The 16,155-nt window shown below is 35.8% G+C and overlaps 1 protein-coding gene across 1 annotated transcript in view; it reads left to right on the top strand.

Annotated features, from left to right (window-relative positions):
* SYT10 (synaptotagmin 10) overlaps window positions 1-16,155 on the top strand; it is a 75,548-nt gene that overhangs the window by 51,278 nt on the left and 8,115 nt on the right. Inside the window, exon 4 of the mRNA XM_060026158.1 lies at window positions 14,022-14,142. Coding sequence (XP_059882141.1) covers window positions 14,022-14,142 — 121 coding nt within the window. The remainder of the gene's footprint in view (window positions 1-14,021; window positions 14,143-16,155) is intronic.

Here is a 16,155-nt window from a genome sequence, read left to right as displayed (position 1 = left end):
CAGTTATTTTGCTGTGGATTCTTTCTAGAGAATTTTTAATTTCATTTATTGTGTGGTTCATCATCATTTGTTTGCTCTTTAGTTCTTCTAGGTCCTTGTTAAATGTTTCTTTTATTTTCTTCATTCTGTTTCCAAGATTCTGGATCAACTTTACTATTATTACTCTGACTTCTTTTTCAGGTAGACTGCCTATTTCTTCTATCGTTTGGTCTGGTGGGTTTTTACCTTGCTCCTTCATGTTCTGTGTGTTTCTCTGTCTTCTCATTTTGCTTAACTTACTGTGTTTGTGGTCCCCTTTTCACAGGCTGCAGGTTCGTAGTTCCCATTGTTTTTGGTGTCTGCCCCTAGTGGGTGATTTTGGTTCAGTGGGTTTTGTCGGCCTCCTGGTAGAGGTTACTGGTGCCTGTGTTCTGGTGGGTGGGGCTGGATCTTGTCTGTCTGGTGAGCAGGGCTGCATCTTGTGGTATATTTGGGGGTGTCTGTGAACTTAGTATGATTTTAAGCAGGCTCTCTGCTAAAGGGTGGGGTTGTGTTCCTGTCTTGCTAGTTGTTTGGCATGGGCCATCCAGCACTGGAGCTTGCTGGCCATTGAGTGGAGCTGGGTCTTAGCGCTGAGACAGAGATATCTGGGAGAGCTCTCGCCAGTTGATATTATGTGGGGCTGGGAAGTCTCTAGTGGTCCAGTGTCCTGAACTCAGCTCTCCCGCCTTAGAGGCTCAGGCCTGACACCAGGCTGGAGCACAAAGATCCTGTCAGCCACACGGTTGCTGGCCTTGGAGAGTCTCCTAGGGAAGAAAGCGACTGCTGCAGTTCACCCTGGGTACATAGACACCAGCAGCGGCCATTCCTAGGATCTGATTCTACTGTGAGGAAGGCGGTGCTGGCAGGCACCCTAACATTTTCTAATCTTTTTTACACAGAGAATTTCCAAGGGCTTCCTTACACTGGAATTTCACATTTCATCGCAACTGAATTTCTGCCTTTTAAAAATCAATATTTCAGTGTTAATAATAATCGTTTATTTAGAATAGTCTAAAACTTGCCCCAATTTATGATAATTTTATAGGTTTCAAAACATATATTTGTGAGTCCAGTTTCTTTAGAAATATAACCTAGAAACACATAAAATGCTCTACACATCCCTATTTTTTAAGTAGAAGCTACTGAATATAATTTAACCTTTCCTTGTTAGTTGTGATCTTTGTGACCATTAATTATGATAGTAACTTTAAAAAGCAGATTTTAATTTTTGTCCATTGTTCTTCTATTACACTATTTTCTCTCCATATAAGTATATGTGCTTCCTGCATTCCTTACTTCTCCAATTTTGTTACTTTTAGGTTGTATAATAAAATATCTAAGTTGGAATAATTATATATGTAAAATCAATATGTGTTAAATAATGATCCGAGATTTTGTTCTCAGAGTAAACCGCAGAGTAAACCGCATGAGTCAGAAGTGTTTTTATATTAAACCGCATGAGTCAGAAGTCTTCTTATATTAACGTAAAAGTTCATGAGTATGTTCTGAGTAGGATTTTGAAAGTCTAGATCTTATTATCATATTATTTTAGAATTTGTAGAGAGTTCAAGTGATCCTTTCATTTTATAGTTAACAAATGGAGGTCCAGTGATAATAAAATCACTTAAATTCACACAACTGATTAATAGAAGGTTCAAAACTAGATTTAAACTCTTAGTTCAGTGTAGTTTGCCCTGAACTATGTTAGATTTTTACCATGCTTGAAACATGCTAAAAAGATATGAAAAGAATTAATTTTTTTAACATGGAAGTTCACTTTTGGTTTACAAAATTAAAATTTCAAAATACATAAATTGAAGACATTTTTAAAAAGATATTTATGACAAAATATAGGTATAAAACCTTTAAAATTTATAATCCTGTCAGATCCATCTTATTAACAACTTTTATCAAAAATGCATGAAGAACTAAGCAATGACTCTTGGCCTTATTCAAAACAGCAGTCAGAATCAGTGTTATTTCAGGAAATTTCTAGGCTAATTTTCTTCTTAGATGTAATTGGTGAAAAATCCATATAGAAGTATAATTTAATTGGATCAGTTGTGTCTTTCTGTATTGTAATGCTTGGAGGTTATAGGACATAGAGAGAAGCTTTTTATCCCCATGATGTTCTAGCAATATATGTGAGTCTGTTGCAAGTTTTAGGAATTTAGTGTAATTCTACAGGTAGTGTTGAGTTAAAACTGTTCCTTTCTCTCTTGCATTTAACTAGTTCAATTTTTAACATTCTCTTACATAGTGAAAAGGATAAGCAGTTGATTTTTAAATGTGAATGTTCAAAATATTCTCCTCTTCCTCTATGATAGACTGCATTAAATAGCTTACTAAAATTCAGGTAACTGATTTTCTAATTTTTAACAAAATTTTGTAAGAAATATAGTACTTCATTCGCTAGCTTTGAAATCTAAAGCCATGAAAACAAATTTGAGTTTGTTCTTCTGGCTAGTAAAATGGGAAGCAGTATTTCCATTTGGGAAAGTCACAGAGGAAAGCAGAAAACCACAGGAACTCAAAGTGAGTGCCCTTTAGAATCATGGATTTGAGTTCCCTTTAGAATCCTGGATTTGCTACCATCAAGTCATATCACTTTGGGGAAATTGCTTAACATTTCTGAACTTGTTTCCACAACCAAAAAAAAGAGGCTTATAATAACATCAACCCCACAGGAATAATTTTGAAAATAAAATAAGATAATAAATATGCAGTTCCTGTAAAATTTAAAGTTGCTAATTTTCAGTTATCCCCAACATTCTGTAATCTTGCAAACAAAGAAAACAGCTATTTGTTATCCACTTGGTTACTAATATCCCAATTCCTTCCATGTTTTAAATGTCTTACCTTAATATTTAACTTTCTTAAATGTATTACCATCACAATTTTTTAAATGAATGAGATATTCTTTACTGTTATCCTCAATCTTAAATTGAATAAAACATGACAAGTTATAAAAGACTGTGCTATGGCATACACTGCATTAAGTCTTTCTATAAATTTAATTAGTTCACTAAACCAAGGATCTTACTGACTGAATACCAATTTTATTTATGTTTTTGGAGTACTTTTAAATTTTTATATATTCTATGCATAACTCCACGGTAAGTAAAGGGATCCTTTACAAGTGTAGGCACCTATGAAATAACAGTCTAGAGAAGAGCTTAGATAACCAGAAGCAGAAAATTATGTCCAAATGGGCTGTTATCATACCAAGTATACTGAAAATGTTTTCATTTATAATCTATTTATTTATAGAGAAACAAGTATGATATATTGCCCATCCAGTGAAAAATAATGACTAAGAGAACATTTTTGTAACACAGGCTGGTTACCTGCTATGCCTATTTGTAGACCAAGGATCTTAAATCTATCAATTCAACAAATTTCTATTTAGTTCTCCTATTTACCAAGCACTTTTCTGGATGTTTTAGGACATAAAATGTCCCCAATCTAAAAAGGCTTACTTTGTAGAAAAAGGAGACAGGTAATAATGAAAGAAATATTAATATGTCCAATGAATGGAAGTGCTATATGAAACATGAGGCAGGGTAAAAGACAAGAAGTGGCAGTGAGGTGCGGCCACTCTTCATAGGAGGGTCAGATAAGGCCTCTCTGATGAGAGTGATAGATGAGGGTCAGATCATCTAGAGACTTCAAGTCATGGAAAGAACTTTGAGTTTTATTCTGAGTGACATGTGAGACCATTGATGGCTTTTGATTAGAGGTGAGCCATGGCTTCATTTATTATCAATAAGATCTCTGGCTACTATGTGGGGAATAGACTTTGTGGGGGAGGGGAGGAACCAAGTAAACCAATTTCTTATTCTTTAAAATTCATCCAGTTCAAGTATCTACATAGAGCAATACTGAGAGTAATTTCTTCAATTAGGAATTTTGTAATGATATTTAAAAGCATCAAACACTCTAAGGACTGCTGTACACAGTTTACTACACAAGTTTCTATGCCCCATCTATAAATGGTGATTAAGGTTTGAGAATAAGTCTCCAGTTCCTCTCAGCAAGAAACTTATGATATCTCTTAACCAAGTACAATGAGGAGTTCTTATCAAATGTGTATCCTCTTATTGTGTCCCAAGTTCTTCTTGTCCCAGTGTCTATATTAGGCTACCGCCTGTTTGCTTCAGGGTCCTTATTATGCAGGTGGTTAGGAGAATTGATTTGTTAAACCCAGGAAAGGTTGTTTTAAGGCCTCAGCTCTATCTCTTCAACCTGAGCACTTGATGACTCCTGGTACCTAAGTCTATGGCTGTGTTGGATAGGATAAGAGCTAAACCAGTGTGTCAGGTAGAGTTATTTCCTGCTTAGATTGAGGGCTGAAAAGAATTCTCCCACTGAGAAGAAACAATAGCACTATTAAATAGCATCCCCGGCAATAATAGCTCTTGGTTGTGACCATTAAGCACTTAATGCTCAGTAGGGTTCCTAATGGTCCCATCTCTAACACTGCCACGCTCTCTGCCCATTCCTGCCCTGACATCAGCAATGTTTCACCTTATCTTTGTGCCATGGCCAAGCACAGTGCTTAATATTATATGCTTAATACAAAGTCATTCCTTCCTTCTTGCAGAAATACTAGCAGGTCCTGCTAAAGGACACCAGGTGAGCATTTTCTCTATTTTTAAGTGGAGATGATGGGAAAAATCCAGGAATGTAACTAGGTTTTGTGATAGGACCCTCCTCTGGCTGTTTCTTCCCCACATTCATTGAACATGATGAAATTTGGTTTAATCAGCATCACTGGGAGAAAGATAAAGGGCAGGGAGGAAGTGCTGTGTGAAAATTTTGGTTCTTTGGAGGAAAATGAGGGAAGTGGGCTAGAAACTGGAAAAGGATTATAATGTTAATTACATTCCCTAATTTTATTCTTTCAAAAAGCTTCTTCCTCCTTCTTGTTTGCTTCCCATAGTCACTAGACTGCTTGTGCTGGCTGAGTGGAAGAGATGGCCAGATGTACAAAGAAATGAAACAATTTGTCCACCTTAGGATACATTTAATTCTGAAATTCCAATGCACTATAAAATTATAGCAAACATAATACCAGATCACACTAGCATAGAGGGATCTACAAAGAAATAAGTTCAATAAAACTAGTAGATAAGTATCATGTAACTTCAGCCCCCCAAACCTTAGTGTACCTTTAAATGGCTCAAAAGTGTTTTGAGCCATATATGGACATGCCCTTGCACACTTCTAGGGGTTTCACTCACAAAGCCCTCAACATTCATGGACAGTGTCTTTGCTCAGTTGATCTCTGATTACTGAGTAGTCTTCAGTTCTTCAAACAGTAGATGTCCCTGCTGTCCCTGAGGTCATGACCTGGCCTGATATTTTTATGATTTATTCATTCAATATGCTTGTTTATTGAGCATCAACCTTATACCAGTCACTGACCCTAGAAAGTTTGTTATAAACAAGAAAAAATAGTATTTTTTGAACATCTACTATGTGTCAGTCTGCAAACTGGACCCGTGGCATACATTATCTTTGTCTATTATCCCCTTTAAATCCAAATGCAACCTCTCCAGGTAATTATTATTAGCCATGAAAATGGATCTCATCCTGACTGCAGAGAAAATCTGGGTTGATCTGAGTAAGTATTCCTGAGAAGGGATCCTGAGCCAGTGATCTCTGTTTACCTTCTGGTCATGCTTAGATACTTCAAAGCCTCACCCCACAGCTTCTTTATATGCTGCTCCCTCTATTTTTAATTCCCTTTACCATTAGTCATTCCTCAAGATTCAGATTAAAAGTCACCCACCCCTGAAGTCCTCCTAGATCCTCATGGGAAGAATGAAGTATTTTTCATCTCTATTCTCATAATTAGAACCTAAGAATCCCTCTTAAAAATGCTTACAACACTGGTTTTAAAAAATGTACTTCAAAATCAAGCAGACAAATTCCAGTTTGTCCCCTAGTTAATTGTGTGGTGTTCTGAGAGGTTATGTGACTTGTCTAAAATCCCATGTAAGCCCTATGAGGAGGAAAATTTTGTCTTGATCATCAGTGTTCCCTCAATGCTAGAAGAGTGTGTGCCATTTTGGATGTTCTCAATAAACATAAGCATGCTAATAAATGAATGAATGTTTACAGATTGACGAGATATTTGATACAGCTGGAGTGCAGAGTTTGGGGGTTTGTTGTGTATAACAAGAAATTTGTAAAATGAAGGTAGAAAAAACTTAGGGACAAAATTGTTAGGGACCAAATGTGTCATATTGAGGAATATGGACTGTATTGTAGGTCCTGTGTGTCCAACACGTATCAGAGAGTCAAACACAATCCGATTGAAAATTTTAGCAGAGCCAGGGGACAATATAAATGATACTGCACATTCATTGTCCAGTATGGTCTTTTCTCACGAATCTCCAACAAATTCAGCCCTATGCTCTCTGCCTTAAGGATTGGATCCTTCCTCATCTAAGCCACCTTGTCTGGAAATTTAATTGATAGCCATGTTTTATGACCACTTATTCTTGAACTTGAAATCAAGTTATTAGCACCAGTTGATCCTTTCTGGTCTTTCCAACGAGGCTTTGCCAGCTCTGTAGCACAAAAAGACTAAAAGGGCCTGTCCATACATTCCTGAACATATCTGAGCTATGTATACTATTTAGTCCTCATTTTACTGGTGTTTAAGACTACAAAGTTTTAGAGCTGGAAAATAAACTAGTTTATCTCTTTGAAAACCCTCATTTTATACCAAAGAAACTGAGGCCAAATGGGGTTAAATGGATTGATTGAGGTTAAGTTCCATGATTTTCTCAGGTGGATGAGAGGTGTGGGTCAGAGAGAAATAAGTATTTTACTGTAGTTTGAATTCAGAAGACCCACTTTGGGTCTTCATTTCACTGTAGCTTCATTTCATGAAGTAATTTAGTAACTTAATGAAGAAGCTCATTTTAGCCAATAACGTATCATTTAACGATGTGAGAAAAACTATCTGTTTTCTTACCAACAAGGAAGTGAGGAAGGCAGGCTGCATTTAGGGTGCTAGGTGGATGTGATGACTGCTGTCACCATGGCAACCAATTGTTCATTTAAAGATTTTTTAATAAGTCTTGGTGATTCTTCCTAATATATCTCCGAATTCAAACCTGTCTTCAGCCAACGCCTTCCTATGCCTGTTTATTTCAATGGTCCCTCTCTTCTGTCTTTTTCCATCCTAATCTAGCCTACTCAAAATAAAGAAACATTTTTTAAACTATCCTTTTCATTAGCATCATTATTTTTTTTGAGTGTCTGTTCATGCCAGGCACTTTAGATGCATGATACCTACCTTGCGAGGCAGATGTTATTATCCCCATTTTACTTGTGATCAAACTGAAGTTAAGGGAGGTCATGTATTTTTGCCATGTGCTTGGGAAGTAGTACATGGAAGATATAGGATTTCAACTCTGGCTTTTCTGACTCAGGAACCTATGCCCTTTCCATTCTGCCAAGCTCCCAGTCTTTCATGTTACCAAAATCTTTGGATCCCTGTTGCCCAGAGAAGTCACCAAGCCAACTGCATCTAGCCTTAAACCTCCCCCAACAGGTCACCAAAATCCATATTTCTCAACATAAATTGCCCATTCTTATTTCTGAGTATTAATCATAGTACACACATAGAGCTTCATTCCTCTTTTCCCTGTAAAATCCAATCTCTTTAATCCTTCAAAGCCCAATGTAATGATTATTTCCCTCCAGGAGTGCTTCCCTTGGTTATTATAATAACTAGTTTTTGAGCCTTTAAACTGCCTCCTCTCCATATCTTGAGCTCACTATTTGTTCAGTTAGTCCTGAAATAAGATATGTAATGCAACTATTTGCATATCAATTTATCTTTCCAATGATTTTCATTTTAATTTTGGAGAGACAGTACGTGTAAAAACTTTATAACTGTGAATATGTTTGTGAGGCTGACTGTAGCCAGTCATCAGAAAATGATCTTTATCTCCCCAGCTCTATGTCTGTGGAACCAGGTTGAAGAAATCAAATATATAGTGCCTGGCCTAACCTCAGTGTTAGCTTTTTTTCATGAGCCCTTTTTCCAAGTATGGATTCAGAAGATTGTCACTGTGAATGTTTCACCAATTACATTGGTGTGTATAAGAATGAAATAAAAGTCATCCTACTTGAAAGAAATTTTATGAAACATGATATTCTAGACTTTATAGTAGGCTTTCAAATAATTATTTGCCCAAAGGCACAAAAGTTGTTCAAAGTTAATATGGGAATTTCATTTTTATATCGAATTACAGTAAATGAGATTACCCATATAATAATTTTCAGAAACTCAAAGCATTTCTCATTTTAAGCCAAAATTATCACTTCAAACATTTTAAGGGTTTTGGACAAAAATAACTCTAAAAAATAGTGTACACTTCTCTACCTTCTTAAACAAAACATATAGGATAATTTTCCCTAGCTTGATGACTCAGTCATCATTTTGAACATCAATTACTCTTCAAGTCTGTAATAAAATATCATTTTTAAGTTACTGAAGAGTTATTAGTGTTAGTTACCCTTGATACAAAATGATTCTAGATTGCTATCCTTTTTAGAATACAGTATTTGCTTCTTTTTTATACGCTTTGTGTCTTTGTAGCTATCATTTATCTCTGCCTTTGCTAGACCTAGTGCTGTTAGTTTCCCCATCTTTACATTTCACATGTGTGTTTTGAACTGCTATAGACTGATATACCAAGTAAACATTCTTCTTAGAATTTTGTATAAAATAGTAGTAAATGGGTGTTGAATAAGAGAAGATGTAGTCTCCTTATATAAGAGAATTTTATTGCATAAGTTTGTTATATTTATGCTGTATGTTCAGAGAACTTTCAATTTATTTCCTGGTTCTTTGCTGGGCATTAGAGGGTTCAGATTGTTCAAACTAAGACTTTCCTTATAAACTTCAGTGATCTGGGGCAGACAGAGGCAAATAAAACTCAACCTCATCCTTGGAGGTGGGCTATAAACACACAGACAGATTCAGTGGTGGGTACTGAAATCAGTGCACATTGTAGCTCAGAAAACTGTCACCAAAATCTGGAGTTCTGATGTTACTTTTGTGATAGGACCTTTTTAAAGGTCATACAGCCATTTACCTTCGTTAAATTCATTTCTCATAGTTATCTCTTATATTTCTTCCAGATTTAAAAAGTTGAAGAATATTGGTATTTATCCTAGAGAGTATTTTGCCCTTTTCCATATGTAGGCAGTTTTAGTTCTTTCACATTCATGCTTCCTGAAGGAAAAAAAAATTATTCTAATGAAGATTCAAATTTTTGTGCAGTTATTATGCATGCATACTATACATTAATTTTCCCTACTCAGTTCATTCTAGTTTCCTTAAAACTCCTGACTGTATGGAATTTAAATATTTAAGTAGATTTCTTACTACTGCTGTAACAAAAAGCCAACTAGCTTGTCATACGAAGTTGCTCAGAGATGTCCTTTAATCATGCTCTTTGCTTTCAATTTATTTAGGCTAGTTCTTTGGTCACTCCCCAGTTTAACCTCTTTATATTTGCCAATACTCATTAATAGTCAAAATTATGTGGCAACTGAATTCATAGAAAGGATCTTTGAGAGATGAGACTAAAGATAGCAAACTTTCTTTGTTCCAGCCAGTAAACATGTGATACATCTAAAGAAACAGAAAAATTACTTCTACAGATGGTGTGATGTGTAAAAATAAAACCATATCAGTCAGACATGTGAAAATGTTGTATTTACTAATCCTTTTAGATGTCTCTGTTTGTGTACTTTTTTCTGCTTATATGTAGTTCATTTCCTATTGACTTCTAAGTATTTCATCTCTGAGATCATGTCTCCTATTTCTTTCCTAGCTTCTCCATCACCATCCCCACCATGTTTCTTGGTGGGACTGGTATCTTGTTCTACATTTATAAAGGGATCCCTTAAATTTTACCAGCTTTCAACAAAGTATGATTGATAGTTCCAGGGAGGTGAAATGTCCAGTAAGGGAAAGAAGGATGGCTACCAGATAGAGAACTTCAGTCCATTGACTGAGCCTAAAGAAACACTTGGAAAAAGAGAAAGAGAAATAAAGAATCAGATAAAACTAAAATTCAGACTTCTTTTCTTAGCTCTTTATAGCCTACTCTCTTCCTCCTCAACTGAGATCTTCAAGGGCAGAATCATGCCATTTCTATTTTGGTATCTATAGCACCTACCAGTGCACTTAACAAATAATACTCAGTATTTACTTGGTGATGAAAAGAATGAGTACTAGAAGGAGGTTGTACTCTTCCTGTTTTTTCTCAGGCCTCTTCTCCTTTTGGATCTTTCTCGCTATTTTGGATCTGCAGCAATCAAACAGCCCAGAGGAGACCCATTTGGATATACTTTTGTTTTAAAATAATTATTTTCTTACTATTTTTTCTCAAAAAATAATGCTTTTTATTAGTTTTTCACTTGTCCAGTATTACTGAGCACCTGATATGTGTAAGGCCCTGCTCCATGTGATAGCAATGAACAAAACAGCATGCCTTATCATATGCCAGATACTATGTGCCTTGGACTTTATTTACATTATCTCAATTGAAAACCCCTGTGGAGACAGCATTTTCCTCAATCTGAAAATGAAGTTTCAGAGAGTCAAAGCTTAATTAAATTTCCTAGGATCTCACAGCCAAGAAGCAGAAAACAGGAATCAACTCAAGTTTAACTGACTCTAAAATTTATACTCTTAATTGCTGAGCTCTACTACTTCTAGACCATGAATAAAGAAATGGGAATTACATAAATCAGAAGCTAAACTGTAAGGATAAGTCCAATAAATGTTAATAGTTCTTCATGAAGAATTTAAAAAAAACAGTTTTATGGACCTGGATGCATAGAAACTTATTTCCCCCCATATTAAATCTACCACAGTTTGTCTTACCAGGAATATATATATATATTTTTTTATCTGAAGGATGTCACTTTATTTTATTTATTTATTTTTTTAACATCTTTATTGGAGTATAATTGCTTTACAATGTTGTGTTAGTTTCTGCTGTATAACAAAGTGAATCAGCTATATGTATACATATATCCCCATATCTCCTCCCTCTTGTGTCTCCCTCCCACCCTCCCTATCCCACCCCTCTAGGTGGTCACAAAGCACTGAGCTGATCTCCCTGTGCTATGTGGCTGCTTCCCACTAGCTATCTATTTTACATTTGGTAGTGTATATATGTCCATGCCACTCTCTCACTTCGTTCCAGCTTACCCTTCCCCCTTCCTGTGTCCTCAAGTCCATTCTCTATGTCTGCATCTTTATTCCTGTCCTGCCCCTAGATTCTTCAGAAACATTTTTTTTAAGATTCCATATATATGTGTTAGCATATGGTATTTGTTTTTTTCTTTCTGACTTATTCACTCTGTTTGACAGACTTTAGGTCCATCCACCTCACTACAAATAACTCAGTTTTGTGTCTTCTTTTGGTGGAGTAATATTCCATTGTATATATGTGCCACATCTTCTTTATCCATTCATCTGTCAATGGACACTTAGGTTGCTTCCATGTCGTGGCTATTGTAAATAGAGCTGCAATGAACATTGTGGTACATGTGTCCTTTTGAATTATGGTTTTCTCAGGGTATATGCCCAGTAGTGCGATTGCTGGGTCGTATGGTAGTTCCATTTGTAGTTTTTTAAGGAACCTCCATACTGTTCTCCATAGTGGCTGTATCAATTTACATTCTCACCAACAGTGCGAGAGGGTACGCTTTTCTCCACACCCTCTCCAGCATTTATTGTTTCTAGATTTTTTGATAATGGCCATTCTGACTGGTGTGAGGTGATAACTCATTGTAGTTTTGATATGCATTTCTCTAATGATTAGTGATGTTGAGCATCCTTTCATGTGTTTGTTGGCAATCTGTATATCTTCTTTGGAGTAATGTCTGTTTAGGTCTTCTGCCCATTTTTGGATTGGGTTGCTTGTTTTTTTGATATTGAGCTGCATGAGCTGCTTGTATATTTGGGAGATTAATCCTTTGTCAGTTGCTTCATTTGCAAATATTTTCTCCCATTCTGAGGGTTGTCTTTTCATCTTCTTTATGTTTTCCTTTGCTGTGCAAAAGCTTTTAAGTTTCATTAGGTCCCATTTGTTTATTTTTGTTTTTATTTCCATTTCTCTAGGAGGTGGGTCAAAAAGGATCTTGCTGTGATTTATGTTATAGAGTGTTCTGCCTATGATTTCCTCTAAGTGTTTTATAGTGTCTGGCCTTACATTTAGGTCTTTAATCCATTTTGAGTTTATTTTTGTGTATAGTGTTAGGGACTGTTCTAGTTTCATTCTTCTACATGTATCTGTCCAGTTTTCGCAGCACCACTTATTGACGAGGCTGTCTTTTCTCCATTGTATATTCTTGCCTCCTTTATCAAAAATAAGGTGACCATATGTGCATGGGTTCATCTTGGGGCTTTCAATGCTGTTCATTGATCTATATTTCTGTTTTTGTGCTAGTACCATACTGTCTTGATTACTGTAGCTTTGTAGTATAGTCTGAAGTCCCAGAGCCCAGTTCCTCCAGCTCTTACCAGGAATAATTTGATTTAATTCCTTTAAACAGCTCTTTGAGAAGCATCCTAAATGTGCATTGTTCACACTCATTTTCATTTGTCCACCATCTATGCAGCCACTCACAGCAAATTTATCTATACTTGGGTACTGTGGACAGTTTTATTTTACAAATGAAACAAAGCAGGTCAGCTTTTATCCAGATTAATTAATAATCTTTTCATTTCTTCAAAAAGTGCACTGAAGGCCAGCTATGTACCTTCATTAAGATGTGAAAATAAGATAAATAAGAGTCGTACTCTCCTAGACCTTATATATTGGAATTGGGGAAACAAAAAATAAATGTAAAAGGTAATTTCTGTTGATGAGAAGTGCTATGAAAAAAATGAGAAGGATATGTGAATGATGTGGGTATAGGATAGGAAGAGGGAAGGCCTCACTGAAGAGATGCTGTTTGAGCTGAGTCCTACATGGTGAGGAGGAGTCAGCCATGTAAAGATATGAGAGACAAAAAGAAAATGCAAAGGTCAAAAGCAGGAACAAATGTCATTTGATTGAATAACAGAAAAAAATCTCTTGTGCCTGCATAAGAGTGAGCTGAGGGAGAGACAAGAGATTAATAGAGTGATAGGTGGGTCCAGATCACATGGGGCCTCCTTATATGTATGACTTTGTAATGCATTATCTAAACAAACACATATTTAATAATGGAAATAGACATTCTTAATAATTATATCAGGGCAGTAGGTATAAATCTGGAATTTCTTAGATTACCAGGATTTATAATTACCCCATTTATATGCCTAGGTAAAGAATTTGAATTTTATTCCAATATAGTTGTGAGCCTTTAGATGGTTTTAAGCAGGAAAGTGAAATAATGTGATTTGCATTTCATAAGTGATCACTTTGCTTTTGAGATCAGTTTTAGAGACTACTGAAGTAATCCTGGCAAGAAGTGATATTGGTTTCAATGATAGTAATAGAGCTGAAAAGAAAGTCAGTAATTTCATATATGTTTTGTAGATAATGTAGACAAGACATGCGTTCAATGTGTTAAGGGTGAGAGAAAAAGAAGAATGCAAGTGACTGCTAGGTTTTTGCCTACAGCCTTTGGGTGAATTATGATATCATTTCCTGATTTTGGAAAGATGACAGAGGAATTGGTTTCAGAAGATGATTGGGAATGAATAGAATCAGCAGTTTGATTTTGACTGTGTTAAGTTTGAGTTTCCTGTTAGAAATACAAGTGGATATATCAAATGAGCAACTGGGATATACTCTTTTTTCTTACTCTGTCTATTACAGCTTTTTTGCAATGCAATCTGTAGCCTCAATAAAACAATTTAAAATGGCATTCAAATATTCCACTAAAGCGATTTTTCACTCTATTATATTTTGTTTTCAATATCTGGTATTTGAAGTTGCTAACATTACCAATTGCCTTTCTAGGAAAGTATAGACCTGGGTGAAATCATGTTTTCCCTTTGTTATTTGCCAACTGCTGGACGTATGACATTGACAGTCATCAAGTGCAGAAATCTGAAAGCTATGGATATCACCGGCTCATCAGGTATGCACACAATTGGCTAGTGGGTTCATTCCCAAATAAAATATTCCACATAGACAAAGTTATATATGGCTCTTGAATTACTGAGTTCATTTGTCTGTTGTGGGACACTATAAAAGTAGAAAAAGAGATTACCAAATAAAGTGCTCCAAACACCTCTTTAGTTTACATTATCATTATGAAATTTTTAAAAAGTATTATCAAATAGATAGACTTTGAACTTGGGTTTTTATTTTTATTTCTTTCTCTACTGACTTAGTTCTTTCTCAAACATGCATTATTTACTATACACTTCCCTGCTTCCAACTAGTCAGTTGCTTATAAAGGAATATCCTTGGACTTTAAGCCATTCAATTTAAACTTGTGTTACTCTACAAGTAAGAGTCCTAGGAAGACGTATTTAGACTGAATTTATCTCCCTCACCTGATCTGCAAAGAAATAACAACATTCCAAGACCATCATTTGCATTTGCTCTCTTACCACCTTTCTAACTAAAAATCTGGACAACAACAGGGACTGAAAGAAATAATAAAGTAAATAAATACTCCTTAAAATTTCTTAAAGATATTCTTCAAGAAATTTCTCTTGTGCTAACTTTGTTAAAGAGGTAAAATCACATCATTCTCTTTAATCCCTTCATTTAGATCACCACAGTTCTGAAGGGTTATTTGTAAGTTAATAGGTGAACTCTGGCACAGCTCTGTGGAAGAAAAAATGATAAAGACAGAGTAGGGAGTTCAGTAGCATTTGTTGAATTAAACAAATAAGAAATAGTAATGGAGATATAGTAAAAGATGACATGGGGAGTAGAATCTATAACTTTTTGGTTCTTCAGAACAAAGAAATAAACTAAATTTGCATCACAAAAAGTATGAGGAAACTCTCAGTTCTAATGTAGAGAGAACTCCAGGATATACTAAGTGAATAAAAAATGAGGTACAAGAGGGCTTCCCTGGTGGTGCAGTGGTTGAGAGTCCGCCTGCCGATGCAGGGCACACGGGTTCGTGCCCCGGTCCGGGAAGATCCCACATGCCGCGGAGCGGCTGGGCCCGTGAGCTATGACCGCTGAGCCTGCGCGTCCAGAGCCTGTGCTCCGCAACAGGAGAGGCCACAACAGTGAAAGCCCCGTGTACCACAAAAAAAAAAAAAAAAAAAAAAAAGAGGTACAGCATAAATATGGATATCATGCTCCCTCCTATGTAAGAATGAGGAATCTTAGAATATATATCATGTTGCTAATATTTGCATGAAGAAATACTTGAGTGATACACAAAAACTGAGTGATGGAGAGGTATGGGGACAGATGGGAGGGAGACTTCTCACTGCACATCTTCCTCTATCTCATTTTTGAACTATGTCATGAATTTCCTATTCATTTTTTAAAATTTGCAATGCATAGTTGAAATATAAAGATAGAAAAAAAGCAAATAAATTCCACAATCATTTTGGTGAAAAGGTCATAGGTAAGTAAATGCTGACAAACTTAAACAGCACGCTGCAAATTATTGTTTATTTTACTCTTTCTACCATGTATCAAAAGAGAACCAAATTTCAAGACAAGCAAACAACATCAAAGTTGTAATTAAGTGCAAGACTACTTTTTATTTATATGAAGCTTCTCATCAGGGGAGTGCATGTTTTGAGAACATCACCTCATTAATTCTCACAACAGCCTTGTGAATCAACTAAGGAGCCAGTAAATTGTCCTTGTCACTAGTAGAGAAATGTCATCAGAGACATGATGGGGGTAGCAAACAATAAACTAGGACTCGTTCTCATTGTTAATGAGAGGCCTAGGCCTGGAAGCTCATACATAGAATTATATCACAAAAATAAGCTTCTTCCTTAGAAAATATTTCCTATTATTAAAACATTGAAAAGTAAATAGGAGTCTGTTTCTGCTTTATAAATAAGTTAATTTGTATCATTTTTTTTAGATTCCACGTATAAGCGATATCATGTGATACTTCTCTTTCTCTGTCTGATTTACTTCACTTCTTAGTATGATAATCTCT

Source organism: Delphinus delphis, chromosome 11 (assembly GCF_949987515.2).
Source record: "Delphinus delphis chromosome 11, mDelDel1.2, whole genome shotgun sequence".
Lineage (NCBI taxonomy): Eukaryota > Metazoa > Chordata > Mammalia > Artiodactyla > Delphinidae > Delphinus > Delphinus delphis.
The sequence above is the reverse complement of the archived record's forward strand: the minus strand, read 5'-3'. Positions and strand labels throughout refer to the sequence as shown.